Below are 20,654 nucleotides of genomic sequence, written 5' to 3'. Positions count from 1 at the left end.
TACATCACAACTTATTTTTAAATAATATTCTTAATGGTGTTTCATATCTTACTGAATTTATTCTGTAGAATTTGATGTAGGATAAAAACAATATGTCTTATATTAAAATGGGATCCCTATAGAAAAAATGGAATCGACCAAGTAACCCATATCATTACTCAATTTACTTTCACTTGAAAACACACAGAACTTTGACCATACTTAACTGGTCTGCTAAAAGCGATTTCAGAGTAAGTTATACTCTTATTTGGAAAGAGATTTCAGAGTAATTTACACTCTTATTTGGAAATAACTGGACTTTTTCAACATGTAAAGTTTTTTTATTACTGTACATCTACAGAATTTTTGTATATATTTTCAGTTAGCAATGTAACATATAAATTTGGAAAAAAAAATCAAATCATTCTAACTAATGGCATCTTTTTTATCACTTTGTGAGCCACTGTAAACAAGCATTCTATCCTGTGTAAAATTTGGCTGTTGACAAAGGAATATAACTATTCCATGGCAAATTAACTTCAGTGTGTATGAAGAATAAACCTAATAAATTTGGTAAGTGATTTCAAAAAGGATTTACTGCAAATTTAGAAATATAGAAATATATATATACTGGATCTCACTGTAATCCTAACAATTCCTTTACACACTGATTTAATTTTGTGAAAATTATTTTGGATGAAGGCAAGTAATTTATATGGATCACTCTTATTCAAGTTCAATCATTATTGATAAGCAATAGAAACACCAAACATTAGCAAAAGGGTAAAGCAATGAAATATAGAGAACAACTCCCAAAAGATTTAGCTTACATCAGTAAACTGAAAAAAGATGATTTTTCATTTAGGCATTGGAATTATCTGTTTTACCTAAAGTGAATGTACAATCTGCATAATAATAATAACAGTGAGAGGTGCCTGTGCCTTCCACAAAACATAAGCAACCGATGTCGTCCTAGACTATAACGCAAACAAATCTGGTGGTGGCTCATGGATTAAATTTTGAGTTACTTTCCCTTACAATTAAAACCCTGAAGCAGAGAAAGAAGGTGTTCTTGACACTTTTATGATGGCAGTAATCAATAGTCACATAATCCATAAAGAAAGCAAAAATAGAAAACTTATTTAGTTAGCTTTAAGCATATCTACTTAACAATTTGTTAAAAAAGCAGTTATGAAATTTAATAAAGTAAAGGCCTGAGCAACAAAATCAACAAACACTAAAGAGATTTTCTGCCAGACACTTTCTAGGAAAAGGATCACTAACTCAAAAAAATGGTAAACCTATGAGAAGATCTGAAGTGTTGCAGCAAAATGAAAAGCCGGTAGATAAGTTGGTAGCATTATGTGTACCTACATGTTTTACCAAATTTCGAACCATGGCAAATTCTGAAATGTGAATTTAGCCTTTCAAATTATATAAATTTATAAACTACCTATCAGTTACAGTTAAAAAATAGGTTTTTTCATAGAACTAGTAAAGTAAATATACATAATTAGCACTAAAATAAGCAAAATTAAAAAAAAAATAATTCAAATTGTACAAGCACATTGTATTATATTTATGTATTTAAGAGGAAGGATCTACAAAGTAAAGGAATCATCAAGAAGGTAAGTTGAAAAGTTTACTGTTAATCAAATGTCAAACAAAGTGTAAGATTTGTAGAATACATCCCCCCTTTTCAGCCTGTAGATCCCAAAGTGTTAAAATACAAAATGATGAAATCTTAAGAGGAAAAAAGTTAACAGAATAATGTAATAAAGAAATAGACTAGATCGGTCGGTTATATATTAAGACATCCATGTTTAATAAATTTGGTGTTACAGGAGTGTATAGGTGAAAACAACAGAGGACAAAGATTGAAATATACAAAGCAGATAAATAAAATCTTTTAAGTGTATTGTGAAAGTTAAAAACTAATAATAAGACAAACACATTAAAAAATAAATAACATTATGTGAACATGGATCTCTATGAACACAAAAACTAAACTCTAAAATTTATTTTTCATATTTTAATAAAAATATTATTTAAAAATATATCAACTTACATCGAATTAACTGAATGAATATAGTCATCATGTCCTTCTAATGAAGTTATATGTTTTCCATCCTTTAAACTAAAAATATGTAATTTATTATCTCCACATCCTGCAATTAGTATCTGGTCATTATTAATGTTTTCATTTACAACTAATGAATTTACATCCACTTTTTCTAAAGTATCTCTGGAAAAAAAGAATGTCAATGAAACTGCAATATAGCAAACTTCACGTATAACCACATTTAGGGCATACCATTTTACAAAAATGTTTTCTTATGAGTTTTGAATGAAATCTGGTACATTTATCCTTTTGTGTAGATATGTCACCACAATTTCTTTTCATTTTGGCTCATTAAGTTTTCATTTTCTTTTAAGTTTAAATAAAAACTATTTTCTTTACTAAAGGTCTTACATCGACCTTAAAAAAATATGCGCTTCTCATATTAATTAATCGGTTTAAATAAAAAGCAGTATTAACAATTAGAGAAAAAATTTATTTATACACTTTTTTAGGATTGTTATACATAAAATGTTATTTTATTTAATTTTGCAACTTTTTGAGTGGAAAACAATAGTCGGTTTAATAATAACGGTTAAGAATAAGTATTTTTTTGACAGAACTAATAAAGGAAATTATTTTCGGGAAAGGAGTAACGAGGTAATTAGGTTGCCATGTAATAATCCTAAAGACATGTCCTACAATCTCCAACAATAAATTCATGACTTTTTTACTCCTTCTGAGAAAAATGTTGACTTTTGCGACTGAAAAAACATTTCTTCCAGAGAGCCATAAAGGTTCTTGTTTTGTAAATATACAAAATTGTGAAACCAATATTACAGTAAAACTTCAAATATTTAAAATATTAAGTATTAAAAAATAAAATAAATATCAATATACTAGTTCAATAAAGAATGAGTACATTTTTATTTATTTATTTTATCTCTTAATAGAAAGGAAAGTACCCGACTTTTTATGTACACAATTAAGAAACTATTATATTTTATTAACTTCCATCCTTTTTATCAAATTATATTATGGAAAAACCTACATAAATGTTTTACCAGTTAGTTGTCGAATACAAATATTTATTTTTTAAAAACAAAAATTAAATTTTAAATAATTGTGTGCATACAATTCAACAAAATATTAATAAAATAAATAAATGTGTGTGCAAAATTCACATAATTTTTAATCATGTCCTGCAGCAGAAATTGAAAATTATAATAAGGATCTTCTTAATTATAGTGATCACCTTGCTGTACGTGATTGGAATACATGGCCAGACAATGCATTAAATCTCCTTTAAATGAAAACCTTGATATTCTTTGAAACATAATTTGAAGAATAAATGAAAAGGAGGAGAAAACACCTGCAACCGATTTGTAGGAGAGAATAAATAAATAGTATATATATATATATATATATATTTAAATGAACACATTGTACTGTAATATCATTAAAACAATACAATGATACTGTAATAATAAAATAGTAAAATAAAGTACTGCATTTTTTGAGTACAGTAATTTACGTATATAATTTGTTGTATAATTTAACAAGAACCTAACCTATATATCTGCATTAAATCTGAGTCTCAGTTTACACAATTTCATTACATGTGGAAATTTTCATAACATAACACCTGTGTAAATTGAAGGTGCACTGTATATAATAAATTTATACAAATAACCAAATACATAAATTTATATAATAAATAAATCTAAAAGTATAAATGTAATCGATTAAACTTAACCTAAGCTCGCTAGTCAAGGTTAGCGAGTGAAGCGAGTATAGGTTAAGTTTGGTTAGATTATATTTATAATTATGGTTATTTATTATATAAAGTTAGATCTGTACTGAAAATTTTCAGTTCAGTGGATTTTTACTAGCGATATATAGACACTAATAAAATGTTAACCTTAACTTTACTTTCACTGATAATTTAGCCATCCAAGTAGAAAAACTAATTCCACTGCTCTTATAGAATAAGATCTCAACTTCACTTAAAACTTAAACTGATTGGTCATTGATAACCAACTGCTGCTGTATTAGTTTTCATGGATTTTAGGAAGAATACTTTTAAATAGAGGATGAGCCTCAGCGCTGTCACTGAACTTCTGATTCATGAGAAACAATTTTCTTTTTTTGACAAAAGCACCAATCGCATTCGATCTTGGAAAAGGAAAACATAATTTTTATATAAACTTAAAAAAAAAGAGTAAGAAAAAAAATTTTACGATTAAACATTTACGTGAAAGAATAAAACTATAAACTTTTCCAAAACTTAATATAGGGGATTTTGGCCTGATGGAACCGATATGAAATGGTCCAATTACATTTTTAACATATTTAAAACATTAACATTTTAAATTTTAACAAATAATATGACAAATAATCATGTATTTATTTCAGTGAAGGATGCAAATTTTCCATTTTTATAATAACCGATCTTAAGATAAAATCAGCGGAGAAAAGAAACTGAAAAAATTAACATTGGTATAGCAAATTTTTTTTATATAAATAACTTACCACAAATGCTTTAAAGCTTGATCACAGAATTATGGTATGGATAAAAGAATTTTTGTAATGCGTGAAAAATACTACCTTACTAGAATTTGAATCAGACTTTGTAGACAAAAACTAAGAAACTACCGCTCCATCGATGAGACAAACATTTTCTAGCGATCAAGAAAGAATCTTCATTGAAATAAGTTCTTACCCTTGTTTAACAAATTATCACATTGTTATCACTGTAAACTAAAATGACTAATGCTGTGAATTAAATAATGCAGTGAAAACTTTTACTTTTCCGTAGTATGCATTGTGGAAGAAAACATTTTATCTTCATAGTAATATATTTCCAGAATAACTTCAAGGAAACGCTGAGTTTTATACTAAACTAAACTTGTTTTTTCAACATCATTATTTTGAGTTTCAATTTATTTATAGAAAATCAGTAGAATTATAGAAAATTATGCACAAAAAAGCTCTGTTTTTCTCATATTTTCTTAGTAATGCAATTTTAATGTTTCTTAATTCATTTACTTTCCATTACAGCACCTTTTAGCCAAACACAGATCCCAGCATGTTGGCAACATGTCATAAACAAAAATGATAATATAATTTTAACATATTTAAAGAAAATATAAATTAAATATATAATTATCTTCAAATTCATTAAAAGATAATATAAAAATCAGATTTTCAGTACTATTTATTTTAGAATATAATTTACCTTACTTATGGGCAGTTTCACAATACCCGCCATTCTTTAAAAGTTATTTTGTCAGTCATTAAAGGGAGAACCTTTTTCCCACTGAATTATTGCTTTAATAACAACACTACACTAATAGTCTCATAATTTCAATCAACAGGATGATAAAAGTGAGTTAAGGAAAGAAGAATTTCCATTAAACATTGTTGGAAATTTTGGTTGTTCATCAGAAAATAGTATAGTCACTTCACAGTGACATACTTTATGTTTTTAAATAAATCACTGTACTATTGACTGTGATACTCAACAATTTTAATGAAAATTCTTCTTTACAAAATATATATGAAGTTATTTTAATTTTCTTACTTGGAAGAAGGAATCTGAATATTCCATGATATTTTACGATGTTTAGTGGGAATCACACTTTTCCAGTCATAACCAGTTATTTCACCAACTGTTCCAACCACTAGAAACTTGCCAGACGATGACAAGCTATTAACCGGTTCACAGTTCTGTGTTTCAAAAACATAAATAGGTTTTGTTGCTGAAATATTAGTTGCATTATCTCCAGGATTTAGAATCAACTGTAAGCTGAAATGCAAACGTGGAGACAAACATTAATAAAATTAAAATAAGCAAATACTAACAAAATCACAAGAACCAAACAAAATTATGTTGATAAAATTCAGCAGGCAAAAAATGTTTTTGATACTTACACATATTTTGTTACTAAGACAACTGTAATGTAAATAATTACCCCCTGCACAACACAAACTTGCCTTCTTCAGTTTCTTATTACACAACCATCCCCTACATCTAAGGATGATGTCAGAAATGAACACAATAAAATATATTACAAATAATTATAGACCAATGCTTATAGACAGGCTTTTACATAAAATAAAAACCCACCGGGTTGGTCTAGTGGTGAATGCATCTTCCCAAATCAGCTATTTGGAAGTCAAGAGTTCCAGCGTTCAAGTCTTAGTACAGTCAGTTATTTTTACACGGATATGATTACTAGATCGTGGATACTCTAGTAATCTTGAGTATGTTCTTTGGTGGTTAGGTTTCAATTAATCACACATCTCAGTAATGGTCGAACTAAGACTGTACAAGACTATACTTCATTTACACTCATACATATCATCCTCATTCATCCTCTGAAGTATTATCTGAAAGGTAATTACCAGCCGCTAAACAGGAAAAGAAAAACGGCTCTTGCATAAAAAAAAAATCAACTAAAAACTGATAAACCAAAAACTTTCATCAACTGTAAACATAGTAAAGCCCCAACTATTTTCTTATATGATCTATTTCTGATAGCTCATTCTTTAGTAAAATAGTTTATAGTTATACAGCTGCGATTAAATTTATGGATCAATTTAAAGAAAAACCAACTAAAAAGTATAAAATTAAGAATAGGGTCTAGGAATATAAAATCAATGCTACAATGTGAACTGAAGTCCCATGTGTTGACTTAAACATAATATTAGAAATAAATAGATAAACAGAAAAGGAAGAATATCCAGGGATAATGTTCACGAAGAGCATACAAATTTTTAAAATTTTGTTAAACTAGAAGATAAAATAAGTGCAAAATACTAAGAAATGATGTAAATAGACAGCAGGTTTTTCAGTAACTAAAACAAAATACATAAAAAAAATCTATACATATATGTGGAAGCTGGCTGTAAAATGGTAAAAGAAATCATGGATCTATTCAGTTACCTCTAAAGAGATGAATTATTTTACTTTGTATTTTTAAAGCATAGTTCTTCTTGTTATTGCTTTATTTTATTTTATAATGTATAAATCAAAGAAATGATCACTTACTTACCTTTATTGTGGGGAAGGGTCAATATCTGCCAGTATTTGTTCATATAAATTGATGTTGGTGCCGCCACGTTAACAGTTTATGTTTGAGACTATGAGTTCTCTGGTTGTGTCAGACTTCACTTTATTGCAGTATTTAATCAGTCCCCATGTACTTTCTATTATTTGTTTATTATCACCAGATAATGGACAGGATCAACAAAATGTTCTATGTTCATAGTTTGGCGAGTGTATTGCCCAAATTTTTGGATTTCCCAATATGCCCTCTACTGAGCAGAAACAATCATGGTCCCCGGTCTGATTCATTGCTGAATGATCAGCAAAAGCATCTCAACAACTGTTTCTAAGTAAAAAACACTGCTTACTCTCTCTACAAATACTCTTAACACCCACTGCTTTACCTGCACGAGAAGAGACTGTCATCTTTTTCACCTATCCAGGGCCATCCATCATTGCATTATTATTCTCCACTTTTCACACATAGCTTTTCCAGTCTATCCTTACATCTTTATAAATTTGTTGCTCTTTCCTCAGCAGTTTTACCAATAAATAGACCTCTCCACCAGCAGAAAAAAACAAACACAATTTTATATAACTTCAACTTATATACACTGAAGAATTCGCCTTACATGCACGTCCATCAATAATGTGGTACAGTTTATAAAATAATATCATGGTCGTTAACAAATCTTTTATTATGTAAAGTATTATACTGCTGCAAGAATTTGATAATGTTATTTTTATCTATCACTTTTACAACTGACCAAATAAAATTCATGTTGGATCCACACACACGTACTTAACAAATTATCAAATGATATCGAGATAACAATGCAATGAAACAGAGGATAAATAACTAATGAACAATAAATATGATATATATCATATTTATATACGATATATACGTATTTATTCTATTTTGTTTTATTAGATCAACCTAAGTACAGAATAAATAAAGCAGGATGACTTATCTTATTCCATTATGTATGCAGGAGCGCTTTCACGATTTACTCACATCAGCTGCATTATATATTCATCTCAAATCACAATACAAACTTCAAAAAATATAATAACTTATCATACATTTATTTATTTTATTTAAAATCCCATTTTATTTTACGAACTTAAACTTTTATTCAGTGAAATTAAAACAAAATTTAAAAATATAAAATATTAATTAAAAATAACATTAAAAATTAAATTGTAAAAATTTTTACACATGTAAAATTATGACGTTAAGGCATAAAATCAAATTAAAATTAAAATCAAATAAAAATAATTTTAACTTTGGTTGATCTTAAAAAATAAAATAAAAATATTTGTACATAACAGAGGAGTATGATTCTTAAAATAACTGATTTTAAAAAAATAATTACAAATGTCAACCAGGCAAAATTATTTAAATTCTACAAAATGTGTCTCAAATTAAATGTAATACCTAATTATGCTAGGCTGAAAATAAATACTACCAAATTAATAAATGTACAGATAAAACAAAAGAATTTTCTGAAAAATTTAGGGTAAAACAAGAAATCAAATATCCATATTATAGAAAAAATTTAATAAACATTGAATTATACTATACACATTACACTGTAAAAATCTTAGGTAATCTTATATTTGATTACGAATCTAATTTGATTAGGGCAATATTGAAATGTATAAAAAGAAGCTTAAATACAATAAATATAATAAAATTAGTAATTAAATAAAAATTAATAATATATATATAAGTAATAATAACCATAATTATCTTAATAAATATAATAATAATAATAACTGGATTATTTCACATTCGTTGGGTGATAATGTTTATAATAATTTGCAACTAGACAGTATGCATGCAAATTTGGGTTCATTTGCTGATAAATGTATTGGTTTGATAACTTTAACAAATATGGGATAATAATGAACAGCTTATTGTAGCTAATGCGTATAAGTTTAAGCTAACAATGGATGACTAATATTATAATATTAAGAATATTGAGGTAGATTCTGAAATAAATATAATAAAGCAAATCTTAATGATAAAGAAATTTTATGTATAGCATTAGTAATAAAATTTATGATATAAAACAAGAAAATATAAATTACAAACCCTTCATTAATTATAATAAAAAAATAATTTACAACCTGAAAAATATATTAAACAAATAATAATAGTATCATTTTGAAATAAGATAAAACTAATACGCTGGTCATCATGTATTCTGATAAATATAAAAATTTGATGAAACAATATATAATGGAGAATGATTTCAAGGGAATAAAGGAGCCTACTAAAAAATTTCAAATTATTACAAAGTTTAATAATAAAATACTGTAATATTTTCAGTTATAAAAATAATTTAACATTTCACACTAGGTTATACCCTCATGAACCAAGTGCACCTATATTAACTGGACTACCAAAAATACACAATCTGAGTATACCGATACGAGTAGTACGGAAATATGAGTACGGCCGCCGGAAATTACGCCATCCAAGATTGCGGCCGTCCGCCATCTTGGAAAATGGCGGTGGTCGGCCATATTGGATTGTGACGTCAATGGCGCCGTAGCCCGCAGTCTTACCAATCTGGATTTTTAAGAGGTTCCTCGAGGATGATCCTGGTCATCGAGGCGACGATGACAAGGTTCTCGTCGTAGATCGTGCACCGGAAGGCGGTTTCTGCTGCGTGTGTGTTTGCGTGCGTGCGTCACCGGAGCAACGTAGAGAAAGATGTTTACCATGCGGGATGCGGCGATCGACTGACGAACCGTCCGGTCTACGCGTGACTTTTTTTCCTTATAAACAGTAAAATAGAAATAAATTGCGGAAACACCTGCTTATCAACTGCACGAACATGTTTTGGCATCCTTATCACCAATCACATCCGCTCGACTCCGATTAAAACAAAAAAACTAATCTAAAAACCTGCTTATCTATTGTTCACACACATCCGCTATATTTTAACAACTATTTTTTCTTCTACATATTATCGGTTCACACATACACACACATATGTGTGTGTGTGTGTGTGTGTGTGTGTACGCAGTTGCAGAGAATTACATCCAACGATGTTAATGCTATGGGAGTTCGAGTGCGACTGACAATATATATACCTCCACCCTTTGCAAAATTGTTCCATTCATTTACCGGCTTGTGATCAGTGAACACGGTAAATAATATAAATAATTTAATTTAATTTTTAAAAAATAAATACAAATAAATAAGATAAATAAAATAAATAAATAATAGATAAATTTAAAAAATAAATAAATAAAATATATAATTGTCTTCTTCTGTTACTGTCTGAAACACACAAAAAAAAACAATTACCATTTTAAAAAAAACAATGTTGCAATATATGTTATTTTAATTTGTTTTAGACATTATCATCTAAAATGGTATCACCGGTAGTATCCGTGCAATAAACAATGTCATCTGTCTTCGATGGGATTTGTCTGACTTTGAGGAGATGTAACTCCTTTTAACCATTCTGCGGTATCAGAAGAACATCCTGAACTGTTTAAAAAAAGAAGGCAGACGTTTTGACGGCAACATAAAATGGTAATTAAAAAATTTTAATATTTTTTTTTGTAAATGTACTGTTTTTATCTTTAAAAAATAGTAGTCAATATGTACTAAAATTATTCTGTTTCTAAAAGTATGTTGGTGCAAATGTTGAATTGATGAAGCAGACACGTCTCGAAGAGGGAGTAGACGACATTCACTAATTTATATTTGCACGGAAAGACTAGAACCGTTATAAATTTGGACGATAACACCGACATTGTTGAAGAGTCATGGATAGAATCTGTGGAAAAGATTATAGACACTAACCAAATTCATAAACAACGGCAGCGGGTGGGTGGGTAATGAGAAAATAATTTATAAAGATTTATAAATATTATTCGTTACCGTCCGCTGCACGGTGCCTGTAGTTCATTTATAAAAACACCAAAAAAACTTGTAAGAAGACGGCAGGTTTGGTATGCAAAGTACGAACATGAAATTAACATGACCGGTTATGATATACTGATTTACTGGATATGATAATAAATTATCATATCCAGTAAAGTAAGACATTGATCGCTTCGAGGTGTTAAACCCCACAATAAGCATCAATGTCTACGGCTATGAAGAAGATAACGATCGTGTGTACCCGGTACGTGTTACCGAAAACTGCGATCGTACCCACTGCATACACATATTGCTGCTTGCAGGGAAGACGAGAGATACATTCCACTATTGCCTTATTAATACCAAACCAGGAAAAAATGGGTTATCTCGTCTCCTTTCGGGTCTCACAAAGGCTAATTCCTGCAGTAAATACTGTCCATATTGCCTGCACCGTTTCAGTTCATAAGACTCACTTGTCGCTACACAAAACCTAAACCAACAATTGATCGAGGGTAAGCGACACGGTGCACAAAGGATAAGAGTACCCGATCCCGCTAAAGAAAAGGAATGGGTTATGAAGTTGAGAGACTACTCGTCCACACTACGCGTTCCGTATACGGTGTATGCAGACTTTGAAATATTTGTACATCCGATGGACACTGCCACTCCTAATCCCAACCCTAGTTTTACCGATAAGGTAGCCCATCATCTTCCGTCCGGTTACGCATACGTAATCGTAGACGAGGAAGGGGAGATTTGCGAAGGTCCTGTAGTATACCGAGCGAGAACCGATGGTGAAAATATCGTTGAAAGGATGCTGGATGAATTGCTCGGTCACGCCGATAGATTGCACAAAATTATGATTACCGAAAAACCGATGGTGATGACTCCCGAAGACACTGAAACATTTCAAAGGGCTACCGAGTGTTTTCTTTGTCATTGTGAGTTGAACGACGATCGTGTACGTCATCACTCACATCTACAGGACTGTTTCTTGGTGCATGTCATAACGAGTGCAATTTAAATTGTAAGTACACCGAGCATATTCCGGTATTTTTTCATAACCTCCGCGGTAACGATAGCCATCACATAGTTGAACGACGATCGTGTACGTCATCACTCACATCTACAGGACTGTTTCTTGGTGCATGTCATAACGAGTGCAATTTAAATTGTAAGTACACCGAGCATATTCCGGTATTTTTTCATAACCTCCGCGGTAACGATAGCCATCACATAGTTCAAGCTTTGGGAAAATATAAAGACGATGTAAAAATAAACTGTATCGCCAACACGTCCGAACGATTACAGTCACTGTCTGTCGGTCCATTGAGTTCTTGGACTCTACAATTTCTTTCGTCGTCCCTCGAAAAACTTGTAGAAAATCAAGTAAAAGATTGTCAGGACAGATACCGTATTTAAACGTCTCACGAACTGTTACCCGCTACCCGAGAAAAAAGATTGTTTAATCCGTAAAGGCGTTTACCCATACGAGTACATAACCCATATAAGCAAGTTTTTCGAAACCCAACTTCCACCGCAGACGGGATTCTACAGTACGATAAGAAGAGAGAACATAGCGGACGATGATTACATCCACGCTCAAAATGTGTGGGAAACGTTTGACTGCAATACATTAGGCGATTACCACGATCTTTACCTTCTTAGCGACGTATTATTGTTGACAAACGTATTGGAAAATTTCCGAAGTACGTCTATGCAATATTATCACTGTTGACCGACATAGATATGCATCTGTTTGTTGAAAAAGGAACACGAGGCGGTATAGCCGTGATTTCAAACAGATACGCCAAGGCGAACAATCCAAACATTCCAGATCAGTATGAACCATCCGAACCCACGTCCTGGGTTCAATATTACGATTGAAAAACCTTTATGGGACAGCCATAACTGAGCCCTTACCACACGCTAATTTTAGGTGGTTGAGTACTGAAAAGATTGACAATCAAGATATAAACAGCGTTGACGATCGTGGTGAAAAGGCCTACATCATGGAAGTGGATCTGGAGTATCGACAAGAATTGCACGGTCGTCACAAGAATTACCCTGTCGCACCAGAACGATTAGTACCAATCGATGATATGTTGTCCCCCTATTTGAAAGAGATTTTTTTTTAGGGCGAAAAACGGTTGGACGTTATCATCGCCCGGAAAATAAGTAAATAAAAGTAATTAAAGTTGTTACATAAAATTAAAACTTAAAACTACTATCACAGGAAACAAAATCCGGAATGGGTGTAAAAGGCCCATTCTCGGATAACAAAAACACTAACATGTAACTTAAAACTACGTTAAAAACTATCATATTAAAAGTAAATAAAACTTAAAACTAAAAATAAATAAAACTTAAAACTATTATGTTTAAAGTCTTACAACTAATATCACAAAAATCTTACAACTAATATCACAGACGAATTTAAAAAACAAACAAAAAAACAAAAAAATATGAATATATATATATATATATATATATATATATATATATATATAAAACAAAATTCCGATAGGGAGTGTAAAAGGCTCGCTACTCGGATAACAAAAACAATACATAGGACAATACATATAATTACAAAACAATACATACTAATTAAATTTTTTGCATTAACCCCATACTACGCAAAAACAGAAACATCCGGTTTAAAACCTCTTTATCATTACACAAGATACCACGGATGTTTCTGGGTAGTTTAAATTTACGACGCAATGCCGCATAACATACGCAGTCCACGAGTATGTAACGCACGGTCACGGGGCAGTTGCATCGTGCGCATAGAGGTGGTTGTCCTCTTGTAAACAGGTACTCGTGTGTGACCCTCGAGAAAATGCTGTTTTAATTGCTATAACCCCACCCCCCTCTTCGCCCCCACACTACCCAATCAACACCTTATTTTTACTCCCATTCTCGAAAAAAATATTACATAATATCCATACTTAAAAAAATACATAAGATCCACAATTAAAAAAAATATTATATACCTTTCTATTGCACGGTAAGATGATATTTCTCGCCGACAGATGGCACACCTTCTATCATTTACAATTAACATTCCTGCGCATCCGTCGCAGTACCTATGATCGCATCTTTCAACTTGTACAGCTACCGGTTCTGATAAACAGACCGGGCATCTGTTCAAATTGTCGGCATCGCTTTCAAGTGAATCTACGACGGATCGTGGATTATCTGGATTCCTAAATGATGTCGAAGGTTGTGCTTCTGTCGACGGTACCGACGACATAGGCACCGTTACTATTGCAGGTGGAGGCGGTCTACAATGTGGTCGTCGTGGTGGAGGTGGTGTGGGTGATGGAAGTCTTCGTGGTGGTGGCGACGCTGGTGTCTGTGGAGATGTTGATGGTGTTGGTAACTTTTAACTAAATGTTAAAGTTTTAACGGTGAATGCTATACATAACGTTTACATGTTATCTCTGTAGGCGTTTCCGTTAAAAGCACTTGTATACTGTATGTTAAACTCATCAATTTTCGTAGTTTTAATTACAACTGCAGTTTTGTTATCGTATATATATTTTATGCAGTTATTAAAACGCAATAACAAGGAAAAAATATTAAAATAATACTATTTTCCTTGTTCGTAATAATATTTTAAAATAATATTTTTTTTTTCCTTGTACAGTTTTAATAATTTTTATCACTGTTGTTCCAAATATTATTTACAATGGATGTGTTTTTTAGACTTAATACCTTTTACACTATTACAAGAATCGGTAATAAAAAGATTTTTGTTCCAAAGTGGCCAATTATCTTATATAGTAAATTATCTATTAAACCGATTCAAACGCCTAAAAAACTAGCCTTATTAGGCTTTATTTATGAGGGCGATGGTCTACGAGTAAGGTGCATAGACTGTCGTGTATGTGTAAATATGTGGGAACAATTTGATAACCACCAAACACATAAAACTACTTGTAAATTTTTTTAACAAAAAACCATATCCATAAATTTAAAACGGTCCTTTTCAGGACCACCCTAAACCCCCCGAATCGATAGTTGAGATTAAATCATTAACTGATTACAGTATTGTAAATCAATTAATGATTTGACTATTTTATTGATACACCCGGTGCCAAGACCGGGATATGAGTGATGAGGCGGGTAAAATAAAGAAATAAAGATCCTTTTTCTCCCATTCCTGTTCTCCTATTCCTAACACACAAAATACGGTCAGTGCAACAATGAACGTCAAGGCGTCAATAGCTAAAGAGCTCCATCGTCAGGCGCGACGAAACTACTCCACAAGACGCGTTGAGTTAAAGGGAATAAACGATTTATATCAAAGCTATTTGGTAGAGATGATACCATATGCTAAGTCGAACAAAGGTTATCGTTATATACTGACGATGATAAATTGTTTTTCTAAACTGGCATTCGCCATTCCGGTTAAAATCAAAACCGGTACGGAGTACGCTAAGGCTCTCAAACCCATATTGGATAAACACAAGATGCGTCATTTTCAAACCGATTTGGGGAAAGAGTTTTACAATCCATCGGTTAAACGACTATTACATTCATAAATATAAATCACTATTCTACACATTCGGATAAAAAATCATCGATAGTCGAACGATTTAATCGAACACTGAAAACGATGATGTGGAGAAAATTTACCGAACAAGGTACTTTTACAAGTGGTTAGAATTACTACCGAAGTTGATCGCAAACATTTGGGTATAATAACTCCCACCATCAGACTATCGGAATGAAACCGAAAGATGTAAACAAACGAAACCAAGCTGCTGTTTTACAGCGATTGAACACAGTACTCTATCGAAAGCCTAGTTTACCGAAATTCAATGTCGGCGATCGAGTGGTATAAGCAAATTTAAAAGACATTCGCCAAACGATATTTACCGAATTGGTCGAACGAAATATTTATCGTACATAAGGTTCACGATAATACCCGACCGTGTACTTACACGCTGATTGATATCCATGGTGAGGCGGTGAGTGGTAAATTTTACGGTGAAGAGCTCGCTAAAACCAACGTTACAAATAATGTGTATTTATCGAGAAAGTCTTACGAAGGAAAGGTGATAAATTATTTATAAAGTGGCAAGGGTTTGATGGAAAACACAACAGTTGGATACATAAGGCGGATTTAGTGCGATCAATTGATCAGTCATAAACATGATGTTGGAAGGTCAACAGGTTGGTAATATTACGCTTGAAAACTTTGACGAATATACAGGGGCCGGGTGTGGAGAGGGAAAAAGGAGTCGTCATGGTCCTCTTCTGCCAAATACAATTAGATCTATTATCTGCAGACCGTCTAATTGCGGAAAAACAAATGTTCTATTCAACTTGTTCTCCCGCGACGGATTGATTAAATAAAAAATATTTACGTGTTTTAAAAATCGCTGTACCAACTGAAATATAAATTTCTAGACCATGTCATGACCGGTGTTCCGGAGATCGGCTATTTTGCCTATTCTGAAAACGATCATGTGATGACACCTGACGAAGCAGAACCGAACTCGATAATGATTTTTGACGATGTAGCTTGCGAAAAGCAACATAATATTCGCAAGTACTTTGCGATGGGACGACACAACATCGATAGCTTTTATTTGACACAGACATATTCCAGCGCCGGTAAGCACCTTGTACGGGAAAACGCAAATTTCTTTCTTATATTCAAACAAGACGACCTCAACTTACGTAACATATATCAAGCTCATGTAAATACCGATATAAAATTCGATCGGTTTAAAAGTCTGTGCGGTGGTGCATGAAGAAAACGACATCGATTTTTGGTTATGGATAAGGAGAGCGATATCAACGGAGTATATCCGCTATCGAATACAGAATTGCTATAGTACGCGAGAAAACTAAATATAGCCGATTTTCGAGGAGTCTTCATGTTGGACGCATTACTCAAAAAACAAACGTTTTTTGGGAAAGACTAACGAAGTACCGGCAATGGAACACACGGGTATGTTATAGAAAACGTAGACGTAAACGTAGGATATAATGGACTATTTTGATAGTTTCGGTAACTTACGTCCACCTAACGAATTGATGCGTTATTTTCCATCCGATGCGATTAAAAATTTCAATTATAAAAGCAGACAGACTGTAAACACGATTATCTGCGGACATTTATGTCTTGAATTTCTCAGTCGTTTTTTTTTTTTTTTTTTTTTTTTTTTTTAAGGGCGAAAAACGGTTGAACGTTATCATCGCCCGTAAAATAAATAAATAGATAAATAAATAAATAAATAAAAATAATTTTAGGTCTTTCCAACATTAGATGGTGAATGGGAATTGGCGTTGATAAACCTAACCACATACAACTCGATTCCGAATGTCGAAGAGGGAATCAACAACACAATTATTGTCGTTCGAAAGAAACCTAAAAAAACCATTAAACTGAAGCTACCGACCGGATCGTACGAGGTAGCCGATATCGCTAAACGATTGAGCGATGAACTAAAAGACAAACACCAAGTAGATTTACTTATGCGACCGAATAACAATACGTTAAAATTCGAAATTAAATGCAACGCTGTGATCGATCTGTCGTCAAAAGATAGTCTGGCACCGTTGTTAGGGTATAAAAAACTAATCTAGCGGCGGGTATATGGCACGAGTCATCGGAGCCGGTTACCAATAACAACGTGAACACCGTACGGGTCGAATGCAACCTTATACGAGGCTCCTACACAACGGATCAGAAGGACACGTGTTGCACGAATTTACGCTAAGCGTTCCGCCAGGTTTCAAAATAATCGATTCGCCGAAGAATATAATATATCTACCGGTGAATACAAAGAACTTAGACGAGATCGCTATAAAGTTTACCGATCAGGACGGAAAACTGATAAATTTCTGCGGTGAAACCGTAACGGTGAGATTGCTTTACAAAGGAAAACCAACCGATGGGGTTAATATACAACAGCGGTGGTAGTAGTAAACGACACGCACACCGATCAGTCGACGTGCAAACACCAAAGCGTTAACATCGCGTAACGTGTTGTTTCTTCGAAAACTTGGTTTTACAGTTCTGGTGAACCGTAATGGCAGGAGTAAGGGTGAATATGTTAAACGTTGGTGAAAGTGTTTCTTTCGATAACGCCATCACCCAGTACGAAAATCACACTCATCTACCGTACGCTTCGTCGACTTACAACAACAACGATGAAATCCGGATACTGATACACCAACAGGATGTGTACATGTTACCGCATAAAAGCTATTTGATGGTCAAAGGGAAGCTAACTACTAAGGCAGGCGATAACAAGGTAACAAAATCGTGGTTAACAAACAACGCGATACCGTTTCTCTTCGAAGAGTTACGATACGAGATAAACGGAACAGAGATGTGTCGCGTACAAAAGTTAGAAATAACGACAACGATAAAAAACATCTTATCGTTGCGTAAAAGAGAAGAAAATATTTTGGAAAACTTCGGGTGGAAGCTCAAAGCGTCGGATAAATTCGATTTGGAAGAACACATGGGAAGATTTTGCTTCTACGTACCGCTGCGTAAGCTGATGGGTTTCGCCGAAGACTACAAAACACGTAATATTAAACGTCAAACTAGAATTGGTTTTGCTTAGATCTTCTAACGACGTGAACGCACTAATATCTTCAAAGAAGCACCCGATTCCAAGTTGAAAGTGACTAAGGTAGCGTGGAAAATTCCATATGTTCATGTTGCCGATACGATGAGATTGGAGTTGTTGAAAGTAGTAGAACGAGACCGTTAGCGAAAGCTTTTCGTACATAGCAAATCCATGAATATCCGGCACTATCGCAAACAAACATACATTCATGAACGGTAAAGACATGTGTGCAAACGGAGAAACAGAGATACGTGATATTCGGTTTACAGACGGACAGAAAAGATAAAGCTTCAAACTTACTGACGCTCTTCGATATGTGCGAACTGGTATACATTCGTCTATATTGGAATTCGCAATACTATCCGTACGACAGTTTACAGGGTGATGGGAATATGATGTATGAAATGTTCGCTAGCTTTCGGTCCGGGTATTACAACAAACCGGAAGACGAGTGTCCCGCTTACAGTTTGGCAGATTTCAAAGCCAGTGTACCATTAATAGTTATCGACTGTTCCCGTCAGAACAAATCGCTTAAAACAGGAACAGTAGATGTGCGTATCGATTTCGAGACCAAAAACAATATCCCAGCCCACACGACCGCCTACTGTCTCATTATGCATGAGAGCATTGTCACGTACACTCCGCTTACGGGAATAGTGAAAAAGGTTATGTAATGACGGAAACGTTTACATTTGATGATGAAAAAAGGGAGGTGGGAACGATGAACTTCAACATCACGATGGTTGTGGTGGTGGTTGGTAACATTGGGAGTATTTAAAACAGGCTTATTAATCGGATTACTTGTGTCAGTATTATTTAACATCTACCCGGTTCCATGTCCGAATATGAAACCGATAAGATGTAAAATTATTTTTTCTTCGTCACAGCCGTCGGTACCGTTAATATGGTGTAATTCATTGTCCGTGGAAGCGTTGTCCATTTTTTAAAACACTACCGTATCATCTTCAAAAAAATGTCTGCTGATTCGGTTAGCAACATCACTGCATCACTACCTTCAGAGAAAGCAAGGGTGTTACTAACTGTTCATATTGCTAATACGAGATTCTCATTACCTAACATAACGTCACATGTACATAATGATGATGACGACTATGATGGATTTTTAAAAGAGGAAGATTAAACTGTGGAGGGGGTTACCCCCACCACTTCTACATTGAAAGTATAAAATGGCTTAATCCGACTGCGCGCATACAAATCAGTAGTTGATCGCCATCCATCATGGAAGGAGGAGGTTCTTATTCGCCAGACGACACTCAATCCTTTCTATTCATGGAAGAAACTTTACATAACCTCAAAAACCAATCAGAAGTTACAAAGTCGGCTGAGAAGGAGGTGAAATCGAAACCAACGAAGATCCGCAAAAGGAGAAATCCGCGTAAAAATCTTATGATAAAGCTTCTTCAGTTGAACAGACAATCACAAAGACCAATAAAAAGGAAAAGAACAAGAAGGTTGATAAGGAAGAGGAGAACGGAGGGGGTATCCCCTACCACCAACATTGTGATTTCGTAGACATCGTCGGTGGTTACACATCACGGAGACTTCATTCACGGTTGAGCGTTCGTCATGGAAGGAGTTATCGAGTATCACGGCTTTCTCAAAAAACGAGATGAGTTTACAGTTAAGGAACTTGCTGTTGTCAGTAATGGATGCTATATGATTCTTCATTTTCGATCACCGTACCCAAAGTCCGAGATGTCATCTAAATACAAATGGCAAGATGGTTGGAGAGAAAGTTTCACAAAATCGATTGTAATTACGGCGAAGTCGTATACAACGACGATATCATGAAGGCGTTATGTTCGCAGTTTGCCACGATATACACCAAAGGGCTGGAAAAAGTGGAATTTTTGCGTCGTTTTCATAACGATGTTCGTCTGATACCGGACGACGCACCGAAACCGAAATTAAACTTTATCGTAAATTGTCCATACCACACCGCGCACAAGGCGAGTGGAAAATGTGCGCTACAAACCGGTTGTTTCTACATGGAGTGGTTGAAGTTGTGTAAAAAGCCGTTGGATCTTGTGAGGGAAGCCGATCGATTGCGTTCGT

General features: G+C 33.3%; 1 protein-coding gene across 1 annotated transcript in view; it reads right to left on the bottom strand.

Moving 5' to 3' along the window:
- The window catches only part of thoc6 (THO complex subunit 6), a 129,174-nt gene that overhangs the window by 34,576 nt on the left and 73,944 nt on the right, over window positions 1-20,654 (bottom strand). Inside the window, exons 2-3 of the mRNA XM_075361604.1 lie at window positions 5,622-5,846; window positions 2,048-2,224 (exon numbers count right to left, since the gene is read on the bottom strand). Of these exons, the coding sequence (XP_075217719.1) occupies window positions 2,048-2,224; window positions 5,622-5,846 (402 nt within the window). The remainder of the gene's footprint in view (window positions 1-2,047; window positions 2,225-5,621; window positions 5,847-20,654) is intronic.

Source organism: Lycorma delicatula, chromosome 3, assembly GCF_047948215.1.
Source record: "Lycorma delicatula isolate Av1 chromosome 3, ASM4794821v1, whole genome shotgun sequence".
In the NCBI taxonomy this organism is placed as follows: domain Eukaryota; kingdom Metazoa; phylum Arthropoda; class Insecta; order Hemiptera; family Fulgoridae; genus Lycorma; species Lycorma delicatula.
This window is presented reverse-complemented; position numbering and strand designations above follow the sequence as displayed.